Source organism: Phaethon aethereus (genome assembly GCF_964289735.1).
Source record: "Phaethon aethereus genome assembly, chromosome: 35".
Classification (NCBI taxonomy): Eukaryota; Metazoa; Chordata; class Aves; order Phaethontiformes; family Phaethontidae; genus Phaethon; species Phaethon aethereus.
Window position 1 is genome coordinate 162,302 of NC_138611.1, and position 24,502 is coordinate 186,803.

The 24,502-nt window shown below is 67.3% G+C and overlaps 3 protein-coding genes across 3 annotated transcripts; 2 read left to right on the forward strand and 1 right to left on the reverse strand.

Annotated features, from left to right (window-relative positions):
- Nucleotides 1-251: 251 nt before the first annotated feature.
- On the forward strand, nt 252-7,688 carry FUS (FUS RNA binding protein; the record flags this gene model as incomplete). The annotated part of the gene is given in 16 exon segments (XM_082012323.1): nt 252-264; nt 1,777-1,801; nt 1,921-2,075; nt 2,161-2,302; nt 2,390-2,559; nt 2,647-2,821; nt 4,091-4,125; nt 5,173-5,205; nt 5,428-5,534; nt 6,030-6,159; nt 6,241-6,342; nt 6,413-6,533; nt 6,628-6,677; nt 6,680-6,754; nt 6,856-7,012; nt 7,537-7,688. Coding segments are annotated over 16 exon segments (1,530 nt in total). The 3' UTR covers nt 7,577-7,688.
- A 665-nt stretch (nt 7,689-8,353) lies between these two features.
- Nucleotides 8,354-11,262, forward strand: PRSS8 (serine protease 8; the record flags this gene model as incomplete). The annotated part of the gene is made up of 6 exons (XM_082012324.1): nt 8,354-8,471; nt 8,924-8,989; nt 9,161-9,323; nt 9,659-9,951; nt 10,642-10,817; nt 10,909-11,262. 6 exons carry the CDS (start codon nt 8,354-8,356, stop codon nt 11,260-11,262), a joined length of 1,170 nt encoding a protein of 389 aa, XP_081868450.1.
- A 451-nt stretch (nt 11,263-11,713) lies between these two features.
- On the reverse strand, nt 11,714-18,882 carry KAT8 (lysine acetyltransferase 8; the record flags this gene model as incomplete). Its single annotated transcript, XM_082012325.1, is given in 14 exon segments — nt 11,714-11,886; nt 11,982-12,136; nt 12,507-12,657; nt 12,746-12,839; nt 12,912-13,052; nt 13,142-13,231; nt 13,477-13,641; nt 13,733-13,786; nt 14,212-14,387; nt 14,471-14,545; nt 14,906-15,090; nt 15,092-15,232; nt 16,878-17,736; nt 18,810-18,882. Coding segments are annotated over 14 exon segments (2,424 nt in total). The 3' UTR covers nt 11,714-11,821.
- Nucleotides 18,883-24,502: the final 5,620 nt, after the last annotated feature.

Genomic DNA, 24,502 nt, shown 5'->3' on the forward strand with positions numbered 1-24,502 from the left:
AGGGCCGCGCGCCCCCGATGGCTCCGCCCACCCCCTTCTCCCCGCCCCCGCAGCCCCTTGGCCCCGCCTCTCCGCGGACCGTACCACCGCGAAGGCAGAGGGAGGGGAGGGGGAAGAGAGTCCCACGAACACACTCACCCCCCCCCCGGCGGTGGCACGCGCCGGCGGAGTCTATAAAGGGCGGGCAGGCGGCCGGGGGCGCAGTGCGGGCGCCACGTGGAGGGGAAGCGGCGGAGCAGGGCGGCACCGCCATGGCCTCCAACGGTACCGGGCGGGGGGGACCGGCAGGGCCCTGCAGGCCGCCTCGCATCCCGGGGCGGGTCCCTACAGCTCGGGCGTGGGCCCGGGGGGGGGGTATTGCAGCCCCCGCAACACCGGCGGGCAGCCCGAGGGGGGCATGGAAGGGGGGGTGTCTTGGGGCCCACCCCCCCCCAGCAGCCTCGGGAGGGGCCCCAGAGCCCCCCCCCAGCCGCGGGGAGCCTGGGGAGGGTGTGTGGGGCGGGTACGGCGGGCCCGGGGTGGGTGGGGGGGTGTCCTAGAGGCCCCCCGCAGCGGGAGGGGCTGTAACGGCGATGCCGCTTTCATTGTAATTTTTAAAAACACGTTCCTTAAAATGAGCGGGTTTGCTGTTCGCGTTTCGGTAACCGCGTAGCTCCGAAACTGTTACTACTGGCGCTGTTGGGGCGGGCTGTGATTTGATGATGAGCCCATTTCCGCGATGCCCCGGGCTGTGTGTGTATTTTTTTTTTTTCCTTGTTTAAAATTAATCTTTCCATCATTTTTCATTTGCTAGCCATTCACGTTTATCCCGCCGCAGGTTTTGCACCCCGTTTTAGGCTTTTTTTTTTTTTTTTTTTTTTTTTTTTGTAGCTGTAAGAGTGGTCGCGGGAGGGGGGGGGTGCGGACAAAGCGCTGCGCCCGGATGCGCCGCGGCGTGTAAGAAAATTAGGCCGTAAAACTACAATTTAAGGCAAAATAGTTCTGGTTTTGGGGTGGTTTTTTTTTTAATAGGACCCGTGGATGTTTGAGGGGTCGCGGTGCCCCCCCCTCCCCCCCCCCCCCGGCGGTATAACGGGGCCCGTTAAAGCGCCCCCCCCCCCGCGGCCGCCATTTTGTGCGCCGAGGGAGGGGCGCGGCTTTTCCAGCTGCGCCACCGCGGCCGCCATTTTGTGCGCCGGGCGGACTGCGCATGCGCGGGGGGGCGGGCGCGCCCGCCCGGGTTGCGCGCGGCGCATGCGCGCTAGCGCTGCCGCAGTCCCTCATCCGGGTCTTCGCCTGTGAGAGACCCCCCGGGGTGGGTAAATACCTCATGGAGGCGGAAAACGGCCCCCCCCGGGGAGCCCGGCGCCGCTCGGGTGGGCCTAAACCCTTTGTTTTGGGTAACGGGCTCTCAGTTTGTTTCAACGCTGGCGGCAGCTGCTCCGCTGCGAGGCGGGAAGAGGCAAAGAGCCGCCATCTTGCGGCGGGGAGCTCCTGAGGGGGCCCAGGCCCCCTTTTGTTGCGCGGCGTTTGAGGGAAACGGCTCTGCTTGCCTTCGTTTTTACGCCCATATGGCTGAATTTGTTATTTCGGGGGTATTTGCTCTTACAATCGGTGCTTAGGTCTTTTGAGTGGGATATGTACCCCTCAATCTGGTGCCTGAGCTTGGCTCGCCGTGCATTGCGATGATAAGTAACTTAAAATTTTGAGCCCGTATAGTCTAAATACGTTTATATTCGCGGATCCATACCCTTATTCACACAGCTAACGGTTTTGGGGGGGGATTTCTTCCCACAGACTACAGCCAGACGGCGACGCAGAGGTACGGCCCCCCCACTCCCTCCCTGTAGTCAACCCCTTGACCCTTAGAAATACATCAGAAAAAGGGTGTGTTTGCAGGGATTTCATATGGTTTGGGGTTTTTTCCGCTTTCTGCGGCAGCTACGGGGCGTACCCCACCCCGCCGAGTCAGGGCTACTCACAGCAGAGCAGCCAGCCCTACGGCCAGCAGAGCTACAGTGGCTACAGCCAGTCGACTGACACCTCCGCGTACGGCCAGAACAGTTACAGCTCCTCCTACGGCCAGACCCAGAGCAGTAAGCCGGCCCCCCAGCACACCCCTGTACCCCACTGGGTATTTTGGGGGGGGGTGTTTCACCTCATTTTCTGCTCCCCCTCCAGGCTACAGCACCCAGTCCACCCCCCAAGCCTACGGCAGCACCGGCGGCTACGGCAGCGGGCAGAGCTCGCAGACCTCCTACGGGCAACCCTCCTCCTACCCCAGCTACTCCCAGCCGCCGGCGGCCAGCTCCTCCACCGGCAGGTAGGCAGCAGCCGCCCGGCGACACCGCCGTTTGGGTGAAAAACCAGCTTTTGGATGACTATCTGTTTTATTTTTTGTTCCCCGCAGCTATGGGAGCAGCTCGCAGAGCTCCAGCTATGGCCAGCCCCCCAGCGGCGGCTATAACCAACAGTCGAGCTACAGTGGGCAGCAGCAGAGCTACAGTCAGCAGTCGTCCTACAACCCACCCCAGAGCTACAGCCAGCAGAACCAGTACAACAGCGGGGGCGGCAGCGGATGTGAGCACGGCGGGTGGTCACGGTGGTGCCATTTTGGGGGCAAATCCTTCATTTTTTGTGTTTTAATTGTTGTTTTTGCGGTTGTAGCCAACAGCTACGGGCAGGAACAGTCATCCATGAGCAGCGGCGGTGGTGGTTACCAGGAGCAGAGCAACTACGGGGGCGGACAGCAGGAGCGGAGCCGCGGCCGGGGCGGCTACGGCCGAGGTGGCTACGACCGCGGGGGCCGCGGGAGCCGGGGCGGCCGCGGAGGCAACCTCGGGTAGGTGTCGGGGGACGGCAGTTTGGGGGGGGTGGTCGGGGAGCGGCCAAAAGACCCCCCAAAACTTGGGAGAGGAGACAGGGGAGAGGGGAGGTGAGCATCCCCCTGGACGGTGCCGGTCGGTACCCCCCCTGCTCGGGTGGGTTTTAACCAAAATCGGCGCAAGCGCCCCTAAAAAAAAAAAACAAAACAGGGCGAGGTGCCCGGCGGGGGTGCTTGGAGGCGCCTGAAGTGGTAAGACCCCCTCTGGAATAGGGGGGAAAAGGTGTTTTTTGGGAAAAAATGAGACAAAACCACTCAGCAAACCTGGTTGCCAAGGTCACTTGTAGCCTCCGGTGCCGGCTCTGGTCACGGTGGGGGCGTGTGCCCCGGGTTAAAAAAAAAAAAAAAAGGGTAAAATGGTTCTTTTTGAGGTCACTGCAGAAAAGAAAAATGTTGATTTTGGGGGAAAAAAAACCCGCCGGTTTTGGATATTGGGAGCTGTTTGACACTGAATGACGGGTGATAACCTGGAGTGGAGTGTCTTTGTGGTGTCCCGGTGCACGAAGGGAGGAGGAAATGCCCCCCAAAAATACGATAATGGTGGTTTTAAAGACACACACACAAAAAAAAAAGCAGGTTTTGGGTTTGTGCGCGTGTCGCCCCCCCCGCTTTTAGGCTGAAAAAGCCGCTTTTTGGGGCGGCGAGAGGTGAGTATCGGCGGGGGCGAGCCGCGGTTGCTTGTTTGTCTTGCCGCTGCTGTTGTGCCTGTTAACAAACTCTGCGTTTTGTGTGCTGCAGGTGTGAAAGGCAGCGAAACTTTCGCAATTCTCCGCTCTTTTTGGGTTAAAAAAAGGCAGAAAGGGTGAAAAGTGCAAAAACAAACAAACAAACACGCAAAGGGCCCCCCCCTCCCAAAAAAGCTACAGGAATGAGGGGGGAAAAGCGACGACGAGTGGTGGGGAGGGAGAGACGCTCCCGCTGGGGGGCTCGGCTGAAAGCGGGGGGGGTGCCCCCCTTTAAAAAAAGGAAAAATTGGGGTTTTTAATGATTTTTGGATCCCCCCCCCCGGCGGGGCCGGAGAGCGCCCGGCTGCTGCGTCCGAGATGAAACGTCGCCGGTGGATGGAGACCCCCAGCCCCCCCAAGCACCCCCGGCCCCCCCAATCCACAGAGGGGGGCTCAGGAAGGAGGAAACTGCTCAAAAGCGCTGGTTTTGCCCCGAAACTGCCCCCCTCTTTTTAGGCAGGGGATAAAAAAAACCTCATTATCTTCCAATTTATCTCCTCAGCGGTGGTGAGCGTGGTGGCTTCAATAAATTCGGTGGTAAGTCCCAAGAGTTCGGCATTTGAACCCAAAAAAAAAAAAAGTGTCTGTTTTTTAACCCCTTCTCTCCGCAACAGCCTGGTCGGGGGCGTTTTGGGGTGAGAAAGCCCCAAAAAAGAGCTGCGGCGGCCGGCCGGAGGCGACATCATCGGGCTGCATCTTGGGTGTTGAAACAAAACAAAACAAAAAGTCATTTTTTGGGGGCAAACTGGAGGAAAAAAACAAAACAAAACCCAAACCAACACGCACGTGGTGACCGCAGGCGGAAAAAAAGGCCGGAACGGGGAAATCTCGACTCTTGGCAAAGTGGTGTTTTCTTTTTTTGGTTTTTTTTTTCTTTTCGGGGGGTGAAAACGCTGGTTTTTAGCAAAACGGTTGCATGTGGCTTTAAAAACAAAACAAAAAATCGGAAAACCTGAGGTTTGGTGCGAAGTTTTGGTTCTGGGGGAAAAACAAGGAAAAAAAAAAAAAAAAACCCGATGATTTTGGGGCTTGTGTGAAGTGCCGGTGACCTGAGGTTAATGGAGGAAAAAAATACGTGTGAAAATGGTCAAATTGCCGTTTTTGCCCCCAAACGGGGAGCGGTGAGGTGGTGAGCGCTGCAGTGTACCGACCGAAAACGGAGTGTCTTGGTTTTACCCATCTTTGAGAGTTCTCACACCGTTTTGGAGGGATTTGCTGAACCGGGGCATTGCTGGTGGTGTTTTGAGGCGAAAAAAAGTGTGTTTTGAGACAAAAGTACCAAAAAGTGCCACCCCGGGGGCGACGAGCAGAGGTGGCGCCTCGGTTTTGGGGTGAAAACTCTGGAATTGGTGGCCTCGGGGGGGGGCCCCCGTTTTTTGGGAGCGAGTGACAACCGGAGTGTGTGTAGGTGCTCAGACGGTGGTTTTTCACCCCAAAAAGGGGTGTGGGCTGAAAAAGGCGTTTTTCCCCCGTTTTTTCCCTATTCTGGCGGGTTTGGGGGTGGGGAGGGGACGGGGTGTGTGCTCCCCCCCTCCCTGCGGGCTAATTAATGCTTTGCCTTTTAATTTTTGCATGTGCCGATAGGACCCCGGGACCAAGGGCCTCGGCATGATCCTGGTAAGGGCGGGGGGAGGCTAACGAGGCGCGGGCTAACGAGGCGCGGGCTAACGAGGGGGCTGACGTGCGGGAAGGGGATTAAAGCGGTGGAGGGGGGTGATGAGGTTATTGAGGGAAAGGTGCTAATGAGGGTGGGCTAATGAGGGGAGGGGTGGGCTGGTGGGCGGGGTAGAGGCCAATGAGGGCTAATGAAGGCTGGCGCTAACGAGCTCTCCCCCGCAGGCGAGCAGGATAACTCGGACAACAACACCATCTTCGTGCAGGGGCTGGGCGAGAACGTCACCATCGAGTCGGTGGCCGACTACTTCAAGCAGATCGGCATCATTAAGGTGAGCCGGCTCGTTAGCGTGGCGGCATGTGACCGTGGCGTGTTCTCCCATGTCCTTGGTGTGTTGTTGAGTGTCTCGGCGAGTTATAAAGCCGTGGCCGAGGGGATGGTGCAGTTGCGTGTCATTAACGTGTCCTCGGTGTATCGTGTCCTTAGCGTGTTGGTGTGTCCTTAGCGTGTTGGTGTGTCCTTAGCGTGTTGGTGTGTCCTTAGCGTGTTGGTGTGTCCTTAGCGTGTCCTTCACATGTTGCTGCGTGTCTTTAGCGTGTCCTTCACGTGCTGGTGCGCATCCTTAGCCCCATGTTTCACCCCAAGACCAGCCCCGGGGGGGGCCACTCTGGATCACGCGTGTCCTTAGCGTGTCCTTAGCGTGTCCTTAGCGTGTCCTTAGCGTGTCCTTAGCGTGTCCTTAGCGTGTCCTTAGCGTGTCCTTAGCGTGTCCTTAGCGTGTCCTTAGCGTGTCCTTAGCGTGTCCTTAGCGTGTTCTCTTTCCCAGACCAACAAGAAGACGGGGCAGCCTATGATCAACCTCTACACGGACCGGGAGACGGGCAAGCTGAAGGGGGAGGCCACGGTCTCCTTCGACGACCCCCCCTCCGCCAAAGCCGCCATCGACTGGTTCGACGGTAGGACGAAACCCCCCGGGAAACACCCCCCCCCCCCCCCCCCCCCCGACCACTTTTTGGGCTCAATTCTCCTGTTTTTAGGCAAAGAATTCTCTGGCAACCCCATCAAGGTGTCCTTCGCCACCCGCCGCGCCGACTTCAACCGCGGCGGCGGGGGCGGCCGGGGCGGCCGCGGCCGGGGAGGTGAGCGAGGGAGGACGCGCTTGGGTGATCCCTAAATCCCGCTTTTTCACCCCAAAACCCCCTTTTCCAGGCCCCATGGGTCGCGGCGGCTTCGGCGGCGGCAACAGCGGCTCCGGCGGCGGCAACCGGGGCGGCTTCCCCAGCGGCGGCGGCGGCCAGCAGCGCGCCGGCGACTGGAAGTGCCCCAACCCGTGAGTGGTTGGGAACTGGGATAAACTGGGCCGAGCTGGGAGGGGACCGGGCGGGGCCGTGACCTCATCGGTCTCTCTTTTTCGCGCCCCGCAGGGCCTGCGAGAACATGAACTTCTCGTGGCGCAACGAGTGCAACCAGTGCAAGGCCCCAAGCCCGACGGGCCCGGCGGGCCCCACATGGGCAAATACCCCGGGGGCGGCCGCGGCGGCAACCACATGGGTAAATACCGGGGGTCCGGCGGGGCGGGGCGCCGCGCCCGCCTCCTGACCTCATCGCGCCTCCTCCGCCGCCCCCCCCGCCCCGGCTTTTCTTACCCGCAGGTGGCGGCGGCGGCGGTTTCGGCGAGGAGCGCCGCGGCGGGCGCGGAGGCTTCGACCGCGGCGGTTACAGGGGCGGCCGGGGCGGAGACAGGGGCGGCTTCCGCGGAGGGAGAGGCGGCGACCGAGGCGGCTTCGGGCCGGGGAAGATGGATTCCAGGTGAGATGGCTGACGGGGCCCCCCTCTCCTCCTCGGGGCTCTGTTAACTCTGAAACCTAGCGATAACGGCTCTGAGAGCTCTGGGAGTAGGGTGTGTATCGGTAGGTTCCAGAGTTAACACTGCACGCTGCCATGCGGAGGTGTTGGAGACTTCTCGCTGGAGGTTGCTGAGCACCCTTGACTCGGGCCCGTTCGGCACGGTTAACGCTGGAGCCTACTGCTGGCTTGTGGGGAGCGGTGTCAGGAGGCTCGTGCTGCCCTTCGCAACCGCTTGGTGGTGCTGCCATTGTTACGTCCCAGAGTGAACGCTGCATTGCTGCAGGCTGCTGGGGGCAGCGCGTTAACTCTGGGGCCTGCTGACGGTCATGGTTGATAGCTGGGTGCTGCTTGTGGCCGCTGTTAACTCTGGCCCCTACTGATGGTCTCCGGCAAAAGCCAAGGTCTGAGTGTCAGTGTTAACTCTGGCCGCTACTGACGGTCAGTTAACTCTGGTCCCTACTGACGCCTCTCCCTTCTCTCCGCAGGGGCGACCACCGGCAGGACCGCCGCGAGAGGCCCTACTGAGTGTGCCCCACGCCCCCTCCCCTCCCCCATGTTTTTTATTTGGTGCCCCACCCCTGGGGCCGGCCAGCCCCACCCCCCGCGGGGTCTCCCCGCTTTTAACCCTCCCCCCCCCTCCCCCACGCCCCCCATTAAAAGTCTTGGGGGGACGACATGGCCCTGTCTGGTGCTTGGGGGGGGGGGCGGGGGGGGCGGCTCCTGCTTGCCCTCATTAGACTTCAGAGTGAACGCGCCCTAATGAGGCGCTTCCGGCCTCCGTAAGGTGCTCGTTAACCCCCTCGTTAGGCCCTGACGTGGCCCAGGGTGGGGCCGGGCCCCTGCCCGAGCCCGTGACTCAGGGGGCAGGGGCTGGGAGCGGGGGTACCTATAGGAACACTTGGGGGGGGGGGGGGCTATAGGGGCAGTTACAGGTGTAGGGGGTGCTGCACCTATAGGAAGGGGGAGGGGGGTTCTTAGGGGCTGGTGCCCCTGGGGGGGGCGGGGGGATGCTGTAGAGCGGCCATAGGGGCTCTATAGGGCACCTGGAGTTCTATAGGGCGGGGGTCGGGGCCCGTATAGGTGATGGGGGCGGGGGGCTGTGCTATAGGTCCCGCGGGAGCCCCTATGGACGGGGTCCCTGTAAGGGCGGGGGCGTGGCCGGGCGGGGGCGTGGCCAGGCCTGGGTAAAGCGCGGGCTGGGTGGGGGCGTGCCCGTACAGGTGGGCGGGGGGGCGGGGCCGGGGGCGGGGCGGGGTCGGGCAGGTGCCGGCGGCGCGGGGCGGCCACAGCGGCCACAGCGCGATGGGGCGGCGGGGGCCGGGCCCGGGGCTGCCGGTACCGCTGCCGGTACCGCTGCCGGTACCGCTGCCGGTACCGCCGCTGCTGCTGCTGCTGCTGCTGCCGCTGCTGCCGCCCCAGGGTGAGGGGCGGGGGGCTGAGGGGACACCGGCGGGTCACGGGGAAGCGTGGGGGGGGGCGCGCGGGGGGACGTGGCGGAAGATGAGGGGACACGGGAGGTGGGGGGACCGGGGGGGCCGGGGGGACAGGGCGGTGTGAGGGGCCGGGGGGGGTCTGGGCACGCAGAGAGGGGGCGCGGGGGGCCGGGGGGGGGGTCTGCGGGGCACACGGAGCGTTTGGGGGGCGACGGGGGGGGGCGGATGTGTGGGGCACGGGGGGGTGTGGAGGGACGCAAGGGGACACGGAGGCGTGACGCGGGGTGGGGGATCACACCCCACGTCCCCGCGGGACACATTCCTCGGGGCAGGTTTTTCCGGCTCGGCCATCGCCCCGGCGAGGGGGGCGGCGGCCCCGGATGCCTGGGTCCCCTCCCGGATGCCTGGGTGTCCCCCCCCCCCCCGCCGTGTCCCCAAGGTAGCTCTGACGTCATCGCCTTCTCCGCCACAGGTCACGGGGGGACGGTGGCCGCGGATGACTCAGGTGAGGGGGGGGGACACGCCCCCGGGCGCGATGTCACCCGCACATCGGCGTCCCCACAGTGCGCGTGGGGGGGTCCCGTGGTTTGGGGCGGGGGTCCTGCGGCGTGGCGGGGGGGGGGTGCCGGGGTTCCCGGAGGCGGGGGTCCCTGACGCCCACTCCCTCTCTCCCCAGTGCCGTGCGGGACCCCCGTGCGCAGGCGGGTGGTGGGGGGCGCGGGGGCGCGCGCGGGGCAGTGGCCCTGGCAGGTCAGCGTCGCCTTCCGGGGGCGTCACGTCTGCGGGGGCTCCCTCATCGCCCCCGCCTGGGTCCTCACCGCCGCGCACTGCTTCCCGCCGTGAGTAACCCCCCCGAATAATCCCCTGCGACCCCCGGGACCCCCAAACGCTCCCCCGCATCCCCAAACACCCTCCTAGGACCCCCAAATCCTCCCCAGCACCCTGGAACGCCTCCCGGGCCCCCCAGGACACCCCCCACCAGCCCCCAACGTCCCTATGACCCCCAACCACCTGCCCTGCACCCTCAAACAATCCTCCCCCCAGCCCACCCTGGGACCCCCCGTAAACCCCCCTGGGACCCCCATACCCCCCCAAAGCTGCCCCGGGGGGGGACCCTGGTGTCGGGGCGGGGGGGGAGGGGTGTCCCCAGTGTCTGAGCCCCCCCCCCCCGCAGGGAGAACCCTGTCTCCGAGTACCGGGTGACGCTGGGGGCCCTGCAGCTCCTGTCCCCCCCCGCCGACGCCCAAGTGAGGCGGGTGGCCGCTGTCACCCGCCACCCTGCCTACCGCGACGGGGACATCACCGAGGAGCAGGGTGACATCGCCGGGGACCTGGCGCTGGCCCGGCTGGACCCCCCGGCCACCCCCACCCGCCTCGTGCGCCCCATCTGCCTGCCCGGCCCTGCCGTCCGCTTCCCCCCCGGCACCAACTGCACCGTCACCGGCTGGGGGGACGTCCGCACCGCCGGTCAGTGTCACCCGGGGGCGGCGGGGGGGACACGCAGTTGTCACCAGGCACAGTGGTGTGGGGGAGCACCTGTGGGGCTCAGGGACAGTTGTCACGGGGTCTGGTGGCACTGGGGAGCACCCGTGGGGCTCGGGGACAGGTTGGGGACACTTGTTACGGGGTCTGGTGGCGCTGGGGAGCACCCGTGGGGCTCGGGGACACTTGTCACGGGCCCTGGTGGCACTGGGGAGCACTGTGGGGCTCAGGGACAGGTTGGGGACATTTGTCACGGGCCCTGGTAGCACTGGGGAGCATCCATGGGGCTCGGGGACAGGTTGGGGACACTTGTCACGGGGTCTGGTGGCACTGGGGAGCACCTGTGGGGCTCGGGGACAGGTTGGGGACCCTTGTTACGGGGTCTGGTGGCGCTGGGGAGCACCCGTGGGGCTTGGGGACACTTGTCACGGGCCCTGGTGGCACTGGGGAGCACCCGTGGGGCTCGGGGACACTTGTCACGGGCCCTGGTGGCACTGGGGAGCACTGTGGGGCTCAGGGACAGGTTGGGGACACTTGTCACGGGCTCTGGTGGTGCTGGGGAGCACCCATGGGGCTCGGGGACACCGTCGTCACGCTGTTGTCACCGGTGGCGGTGGCACTTCCCTCCCCGCCGGGGGGGCCGGGGCCACCCTCGTCACCGGGGCGTCCCCGCAGGACCCCTGCCGCCCCCCAAGACGCTGCAGCAGCTGGAGGTGCCGCTCCTCAGCCACCGGCGCTGCCGCTGCCTCTACGCGCGGCCGGGGGGGCCGGGGGGGCCGGGGGGGCTGGGGCCGCCCGCCGCCGACACGCTCTGCGCCGGCTTCCCCCAGGGCCAGCGCGACGCCTGCCAGGTGGGTGCCGCCGCGCCCTGGCCGCGGTCCCCCCTCCCAAATCTCCCCCGTGTGTCCCCCCCCGCCCCGTAACGCCGCCGTCTCCCCGCAGGGCGACTCCGGGGGTCCCCTGTCCTGTCGGGTGGGGGACACCTGGCTGCTGGCGGGGGTGGTGAGCTGGGGGGAGGCCTGCGGGCTGCCCGGCCGCCCCGGCGTCTACACCCGCGCCGCCGCCCACGCCGCCTGGATCGCCGCCGCCGTCCCCGAGGCCCCCCTGCGCCACCCCCGCCTCCCGCCCGGGGACGAGGACGAGGACGAAGGCCCCTGCGAGGAGGGGGACGCGGCGGCAGGCTGGCCCCGGCCCCTGCCCCCCGCCGGCGGCGGCGCCGGCGCCGCGCACCCCGCCGCGCGCCCCGGCCCCCTCCTGCTCCTGCTGGGGCTACTCCTGCCCCTCGGCCTCCGCTGAGCGCCCCGCGGGGCGGGGGGCACCCCAACTGACTCCTGGGACCCCCAGTCGGCGCCCTGCGTCGGCACCCGTGAGCGATGGCGGCACCCGTGAGGGGTGCTGGCACCCAAAAGTGACTGGTGGCACGCACAACAGCTCGTGGCACCCAAGGTGGATCGCAGCGTCCTGATGTAGCCAACAGCCCCCCAAAATGGCTCATGGGACCCCAGCTTGGCACCCAAGATGGCCAACAGCACCCAAAAACGGCTCATGGGACCCCAACTTGGCACCCGAGATGGCTGACGGGACCCCAACTTGGCACCCAAAATGGCTCATGGAACCCCAACTTGGCACCCACGAGGGACGCCACCACCCACCATGGCTCTGGCTAACCCATGACAGTTTGGGGCACCCACGTCCCCCGCAATAAACCACCCGAGCACCCCACCTCCACCTGCTCCTTTATCCGTGCTGGGGGGCACCCCACGCTGGGTGGGGGACGTGGGGAGCCCCCCCCAAGTCCTTGCTGGGTGCGTGGGGAGGCTGAGCCCAGCCACAACTCGCCACAGCGATGGCATCCTCACTTCTTGGCCACCTTGGCCTGCTTGTGCTTCGGCGGGGCCCAGCGCAGGCAGATGGAGTCGACTGGGAGAAGACAGCGAGGGGGGGCAGAAGGAGTTGGGGGGCACCCCCGGAGCAGGGGTGGGGAGCTCGTTAAGGGCAGGGGGTTAACGACGCACCGGTGATGGGCGGCTTCTTGTACTGGGCGCTCTTGAGGTGCTCCTCCACCAGCTTGGGGGTGACGCAGATGACGTGCTGCCCCTTCCAGTACTTGACCATGTTGAGGGACTGGAGGGTGCTGATGATGTCGGTCTGGGTGATGCTGGTCATCTGGCTGGAGGGGCAGGGCGGGGTTACTGGGAGCACTGGGAGGGGGTACTGGGGAGCCCGGGGAAGGGATGGAGAAGGGTCCCAGGAAGACACACCGGACCTGCAGCAGCACCCGTGACCTCACGTTACTGGGGTTACTGGAATCACAGGGGGGGGTTCTGGTGTTCTTGGGAGGCTACTGGTCATACTGGGAGGCTACTGGTCATACTGGGAGGCTCCTGGAGCCCCCTGAGGCCCCTGCTGGAGAGGCTGGCCCAGAAGTGCCTCAGGTTCTCCAGCAGCGCCTGTGACCCCGAGTTACTGGGGTTAGTGGGGGGGGGTCCTGGGAGTACTGGGGGGGATTACTGGGAGCTACTGGTGCTACTGGTGCCCACCTGAGGTCCTTGATGGAGAGGGTGCCCCGGAAGTCCCGCAGGATCTCCAGCAGCACCCAGGACCAGTAGCTGCGGTAGCTCAGCTTCCCCAGGTCCGACAGCGGCTTCTCGGGGGACCCCACCGTGCTCTCCAGCTTGGACAGCTCGTAACCTGCCGGGGGGGCACCCAGGCGTGGGCGGGGGGGCCCCCACCCCATTTGGGGACCCCCCCCTCTTTGGGGACCCCCCCCTCAACTCACTGAAGGCGATGAGGAACTTGCCGTAGCCCCGGCGCTGGTAGGGCGGCAGGGTCAGGATGCAGGCCACGTTGTTGCCGTCGGGCGACTCCTTCTCCTGTGGGGTGACGCGCGCGGGTGACGCGCGCGGGTGACGGGTGACGCGCGTGGGTCCCCCCCACCCCGGTACCTTGGAGAAGTAACCGACGATGTGGGCGCCCTGACGGTCCACCTCGGTCAGGAGGTAGAAGACGAAGGGCTCCACGTCGAAGTAGAGGGTCTTGTGGTCGAGGAAGAGCTTGGCCAGCAGGCAGAGGTTCTGGCAGTAGATCTGGGAGGAAGGAGGGGTGTCACGTGATGTCACGCGACGTCACGCGACGTCACGCGGCACCGCCGCGTCCCCACGTCACACCCTGGTACCTTGTGGTCTTTGCCGTCCACCTCGTAGACGGAGATGTTGCTCTTGCGGTAGATCTCCCGCCCCGGCGGCTGCCGCCACTGGCACTGGCCCTGGGGAAGGGTCACGCGCGTCCCCCCCATGCCACGCGCGTCCCCACGCGCGTCACAGGTGCGTCACGCGCGTCCCCTACCCGCTTGGACCCGTAGATGTGCTCAGACCTCACATCCTCGAGGCAGTGCTCGGCAGATCCCGAGCTTGGTCTGCCCCGGGCTCCCCGTGTGCGTGTCCCTCGCGTCACACGTGCGTCACACGTGCGTCACAGGCGTCACAGGCGTGTGACACGCGTGCCCCTTACCAGGTGGAGGCGGTAGGTGCGCTCGAACTTCATGTACTTGAGGCAATATTCGCAGATCCAGAGCTTGGGCTGCTTCCCGTAGTCCTCAGGGAAGGGGGAGAAGTACCAGGCGTCGATCTCGAAGTGCCCAATGTGGATCTTGTCCACGTACTTCACCTTGGTGATCTGCGGCGCGGGGGGACGCGCGGCGTCACCCCAGGTTTGGGGACCCTCCCCTGGCCCTCGGGGACCCCCCCCCAGGCCCTCGGGGACCCACCGCCTCGTGCTCCTTCTCCAGCGCCGCCGTGGTGGGATCCATCTCAGCGTAGGTCTGCAAAGGGGCTCCCAGTAACTCCCAGTAAAGCCCCAGTAACGCCCGGCGCAACTTCTCAGAGACCCCGGCACCCCCTCCCAGTGCCCTCCAGTCACTTCCCAGTTCTTCCCAGTATTGTCCAGCCACCTCTGAGAACCTCATAACACCCTCCCAGCGCCCCTCAGCACCCCTAACAGCCTCCCAGTGCCTCACGGCACCCTCCCAGTACCCCTTAACACCCTCCCAGTTCCTCCCAGCTCCCCCCAACATGCTCCCAGCAACGCCCAACAGCCTGCCAGTGGCCCCCAACACCCTCCCAGTGCTTCCCAGCACCCCTAACACTCTCCCAGAGCCTCCCTGCTCCCCCCAACATGCTCCCAGAGCCCCCCAGCACCCCCCAACACCCTCCCAGTGCCTCCCAGCAGCCTCCCAGTGCTCCCCACCTTCTGGACGTGGTTGATCTCATCGTGCTTGCGCTTCTGGTTGCGGGTGATCTTGCGCTCGGGCTGCTCGGCCAGCTCGCCCAGGAACTGCTCCGAGCTCTTCTGCACGGCCTCCTTCAGCGTCTTGGTCAGCGCCAGACGGTTCTTGTCCACCCACTCGTCCAGCCGACGGTTAACTGGGAGCACTGGGAGCTCAGCTTGGGGGCGTCCCACCACCTCCCCCCCCCGAAACCTTTTCCCAGTGCCTCCCAGTACTCACAGCCCACGTAGTGGACGTAATACTCCTCGCGGCCCTCCTGCTCGTTCAGGCGGGACTGGATCACCTCCGCCGAGTCTGCGGGGGCGAACTGGGACCAGTTAGCGGCCCAGCAAGTCCTCTCCCAGTTTCGACCAGTGAGGGGGACAGGGAGCTGTGCTGGTGCCGCCCAGGCCTGCTGCAATGGGATTTAGACTGGTCCCAGTTCTCCCAGTCCAGCCCAGACACGCTGTGATGGGATTCAGCCTGGTCCCGCTTCTCCTATTCCCAGTTCAGCCCAGCTCTGCTGTGACAAGATTCATACTGCTCCCAGTTCACCCCAGTCCTCAGTCCCACGCTGGTCCCAGTCCCGCTGTGAGCCACTTTGCATCCCAGTTCACCCCAGTGCCGCTCCCGCACCGGTCCCAGTCCCGCTGCGTCCCCCACGACCGCACTCACGCCAGGTGCCGTCGGCCCGGCGGCACAGGTAGGTCTCCCCGATCTCCACCGTCACCTCCGCCTCCCGCGGCGGCGGCGGGGGCGGCGGCGAGGCCGAGGAGGCCGCGGGGACCCGTCCGGCCGCCGCCGCCGCCTCCTCGGGGCCTCCCCCGCGGGGCCGCCCGGCCTCAGGGCTGCCACCACCCGCCGCCGCCTCCGTGCCCGCTGCGGGGCCGCCGGCCGGGGCGGCCGCCGCCGTCGCCTCCGCCATGTCCGCCCGCCCCGGCCGTCGCGCCGGAAGTGGCGTAGGAGGCGCGACGGGGGCTGGCGGGCGCGCGACGCGCGTTGCTAGGAGACGAGGGGGGCGGAGAGGCGGGGCTCCGTTGCTACGAAACAGCGGAGCGCCGGCCCGCCGCGGTCGCCCAGTGCTCCCAGTCCCTCCCAGTCCCACCCCAGGCCGGCCCCCAGTGTCTCCCAGTGCCCCCAGTCCCCCTCCAGTGCCCCCAATGACACCCCCAGAGCCCCCCAGTCCCGCCCCTGTGTCCCCCAGTGCTCCCAGTAACTACCAGTGTCCCCTCCGTGTCCCTCCCAGTGTCCCTCCCAGTGCTCCCAGTGTCCCCCACTTCCCACCCACTATCGCCCCAGTGTCTCCCAGTGTCCCCAGTCCCCCTCCAGTGCCCCCGGTGACACCCCAGAGTCCCCCAGTCCCACCCCAGGCCGGCCCCCAGTGATCCCAGTAACCCCCAGTCCCACTCCAGCGCCCCCAGTGACATCCCAGAGACCCCCAGTCCTGCCCCAGTGTCCCTCCCAGTGCTCCCAGTAACCACCAGTGCCCCCTCCGTGTCCCCCCAGTGCTCCCAGTGTCCCCCACTTCCCACCCCGTATCACCCTAGTGTCCCTCCCAGTGCCCCCCAGTCCACCCAGTGTCCTCCCAGTGCTCCCAGTGTCCCCAGTCCCCCTCAAGTGCCTCCAGTGACACCCCCAGTGTCCCCCAGTGCTCCCAGTAACCACCAGTGCCCCCTCTGTGTCCCTCCCAGTGTCCCTCCCAGTGCTCCCAGTGTCCTCCCAGTGCTCCCAGTGCCCCCTCCGGTGCCTCCCCCAGGCCACGGCGACGCTCCAGGTCCTTTATTGTCGCCCTCTGGGCGCTAACGAAGGTGCCACGCAGCACGGAGGCCCCCAGCCCCCCCCGGGTCCCCCGGGTGTCCCCACGGTGTCCCCAGGGTGTCCCCAGGGTGTCCCCAAGGTGTCCCCAAGGTGTCCCCAGGGTGTCCCCAGGGTGGCCCCAAGGTGTCCCCACGGTGTCCCCAGGGTGTCCCCAAGGTGGCCCCAGGGTGGCCCCAGGGTGGCCCCAGGGTCTCCCCAGGGCATCCCCAAGGTGTCCCCAGGGTGTCTCCAAGGTGTCCCCAAGGTGTCCCCAAGATGTCCCCAGGGTGTCCCCAGGGTGTCCCCAGGGTGGCCCCAGGGTGGCCCCAGGGTGGCCCCAGGGTCTCCCCAGGGCATCCCCAAGGTGTCCCCAGGGTGTCTCCAAGGTGTCCCCAAGGTGTCCCCAAGATGTCCCCAGGGTGTCCCCAGGGTGTCCCCAGGGTGGCCCCAGGGTGGCCCCAGGGTCTCCCCAGGGCGTCCCCAAGGTGTCCCCAGGGTGTCCCCAAGGTGTCCCCAAGGTGTCCCCAGGGTGTCCCCAGGGTGTCCCCAGGGTCTCCCCAGGGTGTCCCCAGGGTGTCCCCAGGGTGTCCCCAGCTCTCCCGTTTGGGCGCTCAGCGGTGGCCGCGGTGCGCTGGCCAGGCGCCGCGCTCCCCACGCCGTGCCGTGCCGCGGCGCTACCGCCGCCCCTCCCGCCCCGGCGGCTCCCCGGCGCGTCCCCCGTCCACCCCCGGCATCGGTCGCGGCGCGCTAGACCCCCCGCCGTGCCGCCGCGCGTCCCCTCGGCTCCTGACGGGGACGCCGCCATGACAGGCCCCGCCGCCGAGCCGCCGGCGCCCCGGGGGGCTCCTACGGGCCGCAGGCCGGGTCCCCGTCGGGGTGGCCCTTCAGGTGACGGGTGAACTGCGGCTTGTAGCGGAAGCGCTTGCCGCAGCGCCCGCAGCCGTAGGGCTTCTCGCCGGTGTGGATGCGCCGGTGCTTGACCAGGTTGGAGCTGACGCAGAAGCTCTTGCCGCAGGCGCCGCAGCGGAACGGCCGCTCGCCCGTGTGGGTCCGTTGGTGCTCGATGAGCGTGGAGCTCTGCCCGAAGGCCTTGCCGCACTCGCCGCAGCGGTAGGGCCGCTCGCCGGTGTGGGTGCGCTGGTGGGACGCCAAGTGGGTCTTCTTCTTGAAGCGCTTGCCGCAGAGCCCGCAGGAGAAGGGCTTCTCGCCGGTGTGCGTCCGCTCGTGCTTGACCAGGTTGGAGCTGAGGCTGAAGGTCTTGCCGCAGCGCCCGCAGCCGTAGGGTTTCTCCCCGGTGTGGGTCCGGAGGTGCTTGACCAGGTTGGAGGTCCGCCCGAAGGTCTTCCCGCACTCGGGGCAGGCGTAGGGCGTCTCGCCGGTGTGGGTGCGGCGGTGCTCGGTCAAGGTGGAGCTGCGGCTGAAGGCGCGGGCGCAGACCGGGCAGGCGTAGGGCTTCTCGCCGGTGTGGGTGCGGAGGTGCTCGGCCAAGGTGGAGCTGCGGCCGAAGCTCTTCTGGCACTGGCCGCAGGTGAAGGGCCGCTCGCCCGTGTGGGTGCGCTGGTGCTCGATCAGGTTGGAGCTCTGCCCGAAGGCCTTGCCGCACTCGGTGCAGCGGTAGGGCTTGGGCGGCGGCCGGCCGCCCTCCAGGAGGCCCAGCAGGTTGATGAAGCCACGCGGGTGACCGCCGCCGCGGGCCGGCGTCGTGGCACCTGGGAGAGGAACGTCCGGTGGGTCGTTGAGCAACCACAGGGGGATGTTCTCCAAAGAACGTCTCCCGGTGGGTCGCGGTGCGACCATGGGGGGATGTTCTCCAAAGAACGATTCCTGGTGGGTCGCGGTGCAACCACGGGGAGTTCTCCAAAGAACGTCTCCCGGTGCGTCGTGGTGCGACCATGGGGGGGATGTTCTCCAAAGAACGTCTCCCGGTGGGTCATGGTGCGACCACGGGGGGGATGTTCTCCAAAGGACATCTCCCGGCGCGTCGCGGTGTGACCAAGGGGGGATGTTCTCCAAAGAACGATTCCTGGTGGGTCACGGTGCGACCACGGGGGGATGTTCTCCAAAGAACGTCTCCCGGTGCGTCGCGGTGCGACCATGGGGAGGTGTTCTCCAAAGAACGTCTCCCGGTGGGTCATGGTGCGACCACGGGGGGATGTTCTCCAAAGAACGTCTCCCGGTGGGTCGCGGTGCGACCATGGGGAGGTGTTCTCCAAAGAACGTCTCCCGGTGGGTTGCGGTGCAACCATGGGGGATGTTCTCCAAAGAACGTCTCCCGGCACGTCGCGGTGTGACCAAGGGGGGATGTTCTCCAAAGAACGTCTCCCGGTGGGTCGCGGTGCAACCATGGGGGATGTTCTCCAAAGAACGTCTCCCGGTGGGTCGCGGTGCGACCATGGGGGGATGTTCTCCAAAGAACGTCTCCCGGTGGGTCGCGGTGCAACCATGGGGGGATGTTCTCCAAAGAACGTCTCCCGGTGGGTCGCGGTGCAACCATGGGGGGATGTTCTCCAAAGAACGTCTCCTGGCGTGTCGTGGTGCGACCATGGGGGGGATGTTCTCCAAAGAACGTCTCCCGGTGCGGCGCGGTGCAACCATGGGGGGATGTTCTCCAAAGAACGTCTCCCGGCGCGGCGCGGAGCGACCACGGAAGGTTATTCCGCGCAGGAGAACATCTCCCGGCCGTTGCTGCCTCCACCGGGGAGGACGATTCCCAGCAGACGACCATCTCCTGGGGGGTCTCTGGGCCACCCACCCGGCTCGTCCCCGTGTCCCCCCGCCTCACCTGCGCAGGGGTCCCCGGGGACGTCCCCGTCACCCCGGTCCTGGCGAGGACGCGGCTCCCCCCCGGGCTCCATGGTGGCGGCTGTGGGCAGCAGCTGGAATTGGGGGTGAAAAAAGGCAATAAATGGGAAAAAAAATAAAGAAATGGCGTCTGCCCAACGCTTTTCACCAAGACCGGGCGGTTTTGCCCCGAAACGCACCCCCCTGCCGTTAGCGGCTCTGGCAAGCCCCCGCGCCCGGGGGAACCGGCCCAATCCCCCGCTTTTTCGCCCCAAAATCCCCCCCTGCACCCCGGTTCCCGGGAGCGTTCACCGGGTGAACCCTGCACCCCACCCCCGCGAGCGAGCGGCCCGATTTCCCCCTATTTAGCCCCAAAACTCCCCCCCCCAGTTAATCCCGCAGCCCACGCCCGCAGGAGGAACCAGCCCCATTTTCCTGCCTTTTCACCCCAAAACACAGCCCCCGCCACGAGCTCGTTCCGCTCGCCCCACGAGCGGGCGGAACCGGCCAAATTTCCCTTTTCCGCCCCAAACCACGGGGCCCGCGAGGGGTTAATGCTGCACATCCCCCCCCCGGCCCATTTTCCTCCTTTTTCGCCCCAAAACACCCCTCCCTCCACCAGCCCCCCCCCCAGCCCCAGCGATCCAACCGCTTTCCCCCTTTTTCCCCCAAAACCCGGGGGGGACCCTCACCCCGTCCCGGCGGCTCCCCGGCGCTGACAGGCCCAATCCGGGCGGTTTTCGACCCAAAACGGCGGCGCTTTGCCGCTGCGGACAATGGTGGCGGGAGAGCGGCGCTTCCTGCCGCAAAGGCTCCCGGGGACACGCCGAGCACACGCGTGTCCCCCGGCAGCACGTGAAAGGAGCCCCCCCAGTCCTGCCCAGTGCTCCCAGTACCCCCCAGTCCCTCCCCAGTGCCCCCCCAAACCTGCCCAGTGCTCCCAGTACTCCCAGTACCCCCCAGCCCCTCCCCAGAGCCCCCCAGACCTGCCCAGTGTTCCCAGTATCCTAGTGCCCTGCCAAAACCTGCCCAGAGCTCCCAGTACCCCCAGTGCCCCCCAATCTGTCCTCAGAGCCCCCTCAAACCTGCCCAGTGCTCCCAGTAACCCCAGTGCCCCCCAGCCCCTCCCCAGAGCCCCTCCAAACCTGCCCAGTGCTCCCAGTACCCCCAGTGCCCCCCAGCCCCTCCCCAGTGCCCTCCCAAAACTGCCCAGTGCTCCCAGTACCCCCAGTGCCTACCAACCCCGCCCCAGAGCCCCCCCAAACCTGCCCAGTGCTCCCAGTACCCCCAGTGCCCACAGTCCCTCCCCAGTGCCTCCCCAAACCTGCCCAGTGCTCCCAGTATCCCCAGAGTCCCCCCAAACCTGCCCAGTGCTCCCAGTACCCCCCAGTACCTCCCCAGTGCCCCCCCAAACCTGCCCAGTACTCCCAGTACCCCCAGTGCCCCCCAGCCCCTCCCCACAGCCCCCCCAAACCTGCCCAGTGCTCCCAGTGCCCCCCAGCCCCTCCCCAGTGCCCCCCCAAACCTGCCCAGTGCTCCCAGTACCCCCAGTGCCCCCGAGCCCCTCCCCAGAGCACCCCCAAACCTGCCCAGTACTTCCAGTACCCTCAGTGGCCCCCCAAACCTGCCCAGTGCCCCCCCAAACCTGCCCAGTGCTCCCAGTACTCCCAGTGGCCCCCCAAACCTGCCCAGAGGCCCCCCAAACCTGCCCAGTGCTCCCAGTAACCCCAGTGTCCCCAAAATCCCTCCCCAGAGCCCCCCCAAACCTGCCCAGTGCTCCCAGTACACCCAGTGCCCCCCAGCCCCTCCCCAGAGCCTCCCCAAACCTACCCAGTGCTCCCAGTTCCCCCAGTGCCCCCCAATCCATCCTCAGAGCCCCCCCAAACCTGCCCAGTGCTCCCAGTACCCCCAGTGCCTACCAGCCCCTCCCCAGAGCCCCCCCAAACCTGCCCAGTGCTCCCAGTACCCCCAGTGCCCCCCAGCCCCTCCCCAGAGCCCCCCCAAACCTGCCCAGTGCTCCCAGTACCCCCACTGCCCCCCAATCCCTCCCCAGTGCCCCCCCAAACCTGCCCAGTGCTCCCAGTACCCCCCAGTCCCTCCCCAGTGCCCCCCCAAGTTTGCCCAGTGCTCCCAGTACCCCCAGTGCCCCCCCAAACCTGCCCAGTGCTCCCAGTGCACCCCAGCCCCTCCCCAGTGCTCCCAGTACTCCCAGTGCACCCCAGCCCCTCCCCAGAGCCCCCCCAAATCTGCACAGAGCTCCCAGTACCCCCAGTGCCCCCCAGCCCCTCCCCAGTGCCCCCCCAAACCCGCCCAGTGCTTCCAGTAAACCCAGTGCCCCCCAATCCCTCAGCAGAGTCCCCCAAACCTGCCCAGTGCTCCCAGTACCCCCAGTGCCCCCCAGCCCCTCCCCAGAGCCCCCCCAAACCTGCCCAGTGCTCCCAGTACGCCCAGTACCCCTTGAAGTCCCACCCAGTGCTCCCAGTAAGCCCCAGCAGGACGCAGCGCCGCAGCGTTCACCACCCTTTATTGACGGAGTGGGCACCAGGCGGGACCCCGGTGCTGGGGGACGTGGGGGTGGGCCTGGTCCTCGGCGTCGCCCCCCGGGGGGGGGGACAGGGAGGGGGGCCGGGGCGTGGGGTGGGGACCGGGGGCCGCGCCCGGGGCAGGAGACATGGTTTGGGGCGGGGGGAAGGGGTTCAGGGGGGACGGGTGGTTCTCAAGATGGAGGCGTGGACCATAACGGACCTCGGGGTGGTCCTCCGAGACGAAGCCGTGGCCACAGGTGCCGTGATGGACCCGGGGCACCATGAGGACCTCGGGGTGGTCCCCCAAGACAAAGCCGTGGCCTCGGGTGCCGTGATGGACCCGGGGCACCATGAGGACCTCGGGGTGGTCCCCCAAGACGAAGCCGTGGCCTCGGGTGCCGTGATGGACCCGGGGCACCATGAGGACCTCGGGGTGGTCCTCCGAGACGAAGCCGTGGCCTCGGGGCGCCGTGATGGACCCGGGGCACCATGAGGACCTCGGGGTGGTCCTCCGAGACGAAGCCGTGGCCTCGGGGCGCCGTGATGGACCCGGGGCACCATGAGGACCTCGGGGTGGTCCCCCAAGACGAAGCCGTGGCCTCGGGGCGCCGTGATGGACCCGGGGCACCATGAGGACCTCGGGGTGGTCCCCCAAGACGAAGCCGTGGCCTCGGGTGCCGTGATGGACCCGGGGCACCATGAGGACCTCGGGGTGGTCCCCCAAGACGAAGCCGTGGCCTCGGGTGCCGTGATGGACCCGGGGCACCATGAGGACCTCGGGGTGGTCCCCCGAGACGAAGCCGTGGCCACGGGTGCCGTGATGGACCCGGGGCACCATGAGGACCTCGGGGTGGTCCTCCGAGACGAAGCCGTGGCCACGGGTGCCGTGATGGACCCGGGGCACCATGAGGACCTCGGGGTGGTCCTCCGAGACGAAGCCGTGGCCACGGGTGCCGTGATGGACCCGGGGCACCATGAGGACCTCGGGGTGGTCCTCCGAGACGAAGCCGTGGCCACGGGTGCCGTGATGGACCCGGGGCACCATGAGGACCTCGGGGTGGTCCTCCGAGACGAAGCCGTGGCCACGGGTGCCGTGATGGACCCGGGGCACCATGAGGACCTCGGGGTGTTCCCCCGAGACGAAGCCGTGGCCTCGGGTGCCGTGATGGACCCGGGGCACCATGAGGACCTCGGGGTGGTCCTCCGAGACGAAGCCGTGGCCTCGGGTGCCGTGATGGACCCGGGGCACCATGAGGACCTCGGGGTGGTCCCCCAAGACGAAGCCGTGGCCTCGGGTGCCGTGATGGACCCGGGGCACCATGAGGACCTCGGGGTGGTCCCCCAAGACGAAGCCGTGGCCTCGGGTGCCGTGATGGACCCGGGGCACCATGAGGACCTCGGGGTGGTCCCCCAAGACGAAGCCGTGGCCTCGGGTGCCGTGATGGACCCGGGGCACCATGAGGACCTCGGGGTGGTCCCCCAAGACGAAGCCGTGGCCTCGGGTGCCGTGATGGACCCGGGGCACCATGAGGACCTCGGGGTGGTCCCCCAAGACGAAGCCGTGGCCTCGGGGTGCTGTGATGGACCCGGGGTACCATGAGGACCTCGGGGTGGTCCCCCAAGACGAAGCCGTGGCCTCGGGGTGCTGTGATGGACCCGGGGCACCATGAGGACCTCGGGGTGGTCCCCCAAGACGAAGCCGTGGCCTCGGGGCACGCCGACAGAGCTGGCCCACGCCGGTCGCCCCGGCCTGGGTGGACGGGGGTCTCAGGCGAGGTGGGTGCGCTGGTGCTTGCTGAAGGCCGAGCTCCACCCGAAGGTCTTGCCGCACTGGGCGCAGCGGTAGGGCCGCTCGCCGGTGTGGGTGTGCCGGTGCTCCAGGAGGTTGGCGCTCTGCCGGAAGCTCTTGCCGCAGTCCCCGCAGCGGTAGGGCCGCTCGCCGGTGTGGGTGCGCCGGTGCTTGGCCAGGTGGGAGTTCTGGCAGAAGCTCTTGCCGCAGAGCCCGCAGGTGTAGGGTCGCTCGCCGGTGTGAGTGCGCTGGTGCTGGATGAGGTTGGAGCTCTGCCGGAACGCCTTCCCGCACTCGGTGCAGCGGTAGGGCCGCTCGCCGGTGTGGGTCAACCGGTGCTTGGCCAGGTAGGAGCCAAGGGCAAAGCCCTTGCCGCAGAGCGGGCAGAAGTGCCGCTCGCCCGCCCCGTGGGTCCGCCGGTGCTCGGCCAGGTGGTTGGAGCTCTGGCTGAAGATCTTGCCGCACTCGGGACACTTGTAGGGCTTCTCCCCAGTGTGGGTCACCTGGTGCCGGAGCAGCTTGGAGCTCTGCCCGAAGGCTTTGCCGCACTCGGGGCACTTGTAGGGCTTGGCGGGCGGGCGGCAAGCCCGGAGGTGCCGGGCCAAGCGGCAGCTCCAGAGGAAGGCGGCCCCGCAGTGGGGACATCCCAGCGGCTGCTCCGGCTGGTGGTGCCGCAGCCCGGCCGGCTGGGCGTAGGCTTTGCCGCAAGCCTCGCAGCGGTAGGGCTTGGCCGCTGGACCGTGCCGGTGCCGGCGGTGCCGGGCCAGCTGGGCGCTGCCCTCAAAACGCTCGGGGCAGAGCGGGCAGGCGAAGGCGCCGGCGTGGGTCTGCCGGTGGAGGAGCAAGGTGCCGCCGTGCCGGAAGGACTGGCCGCACTCCTCGCAGCGGTGCGGCCGGTCGTCGCCCCGGTCATCGCCGTCGTCGCGGTCCTCGGCCGCGTCGCCCCGGTCCTTGCCGTCGCTGCCGTGATGTTTCTTGCGGTGTACAGCCAACGCCGCCGGCCGGGCGAACTGCTCGCCGCAGTCCCGGCACCGGTGCCCGCCGTGGCCCCCCGCCGGTGCTTGGCCAGGTCGGAGCTGACGGCAAAGCGACGGCCGCACTCGGGGCAGCCGTAGGCCGCTCGCCGGTGTGGGTCCGCCGGTGGGTGGCCAGGGTGGACTTACGACCGAAAGCCCGGCCGCATTCGGGCAGCCGTAGGGCCGCTCGCCGGTGTGGGTCCGCCGGTGGTGGACCAAGGTGGAGCTCTGGCTGAAGCGGGCGCCGCATTGCCCGCAGCGGAAGGGTTTCTCGCCGGTGTGGGTCCGCTGGTGCTCCAGGAGGGTGGACCCTCGGCTGAAGGCTTTGCCGCACTCGCCGCAGGCGTGGGGCTTGGCCCCGGCG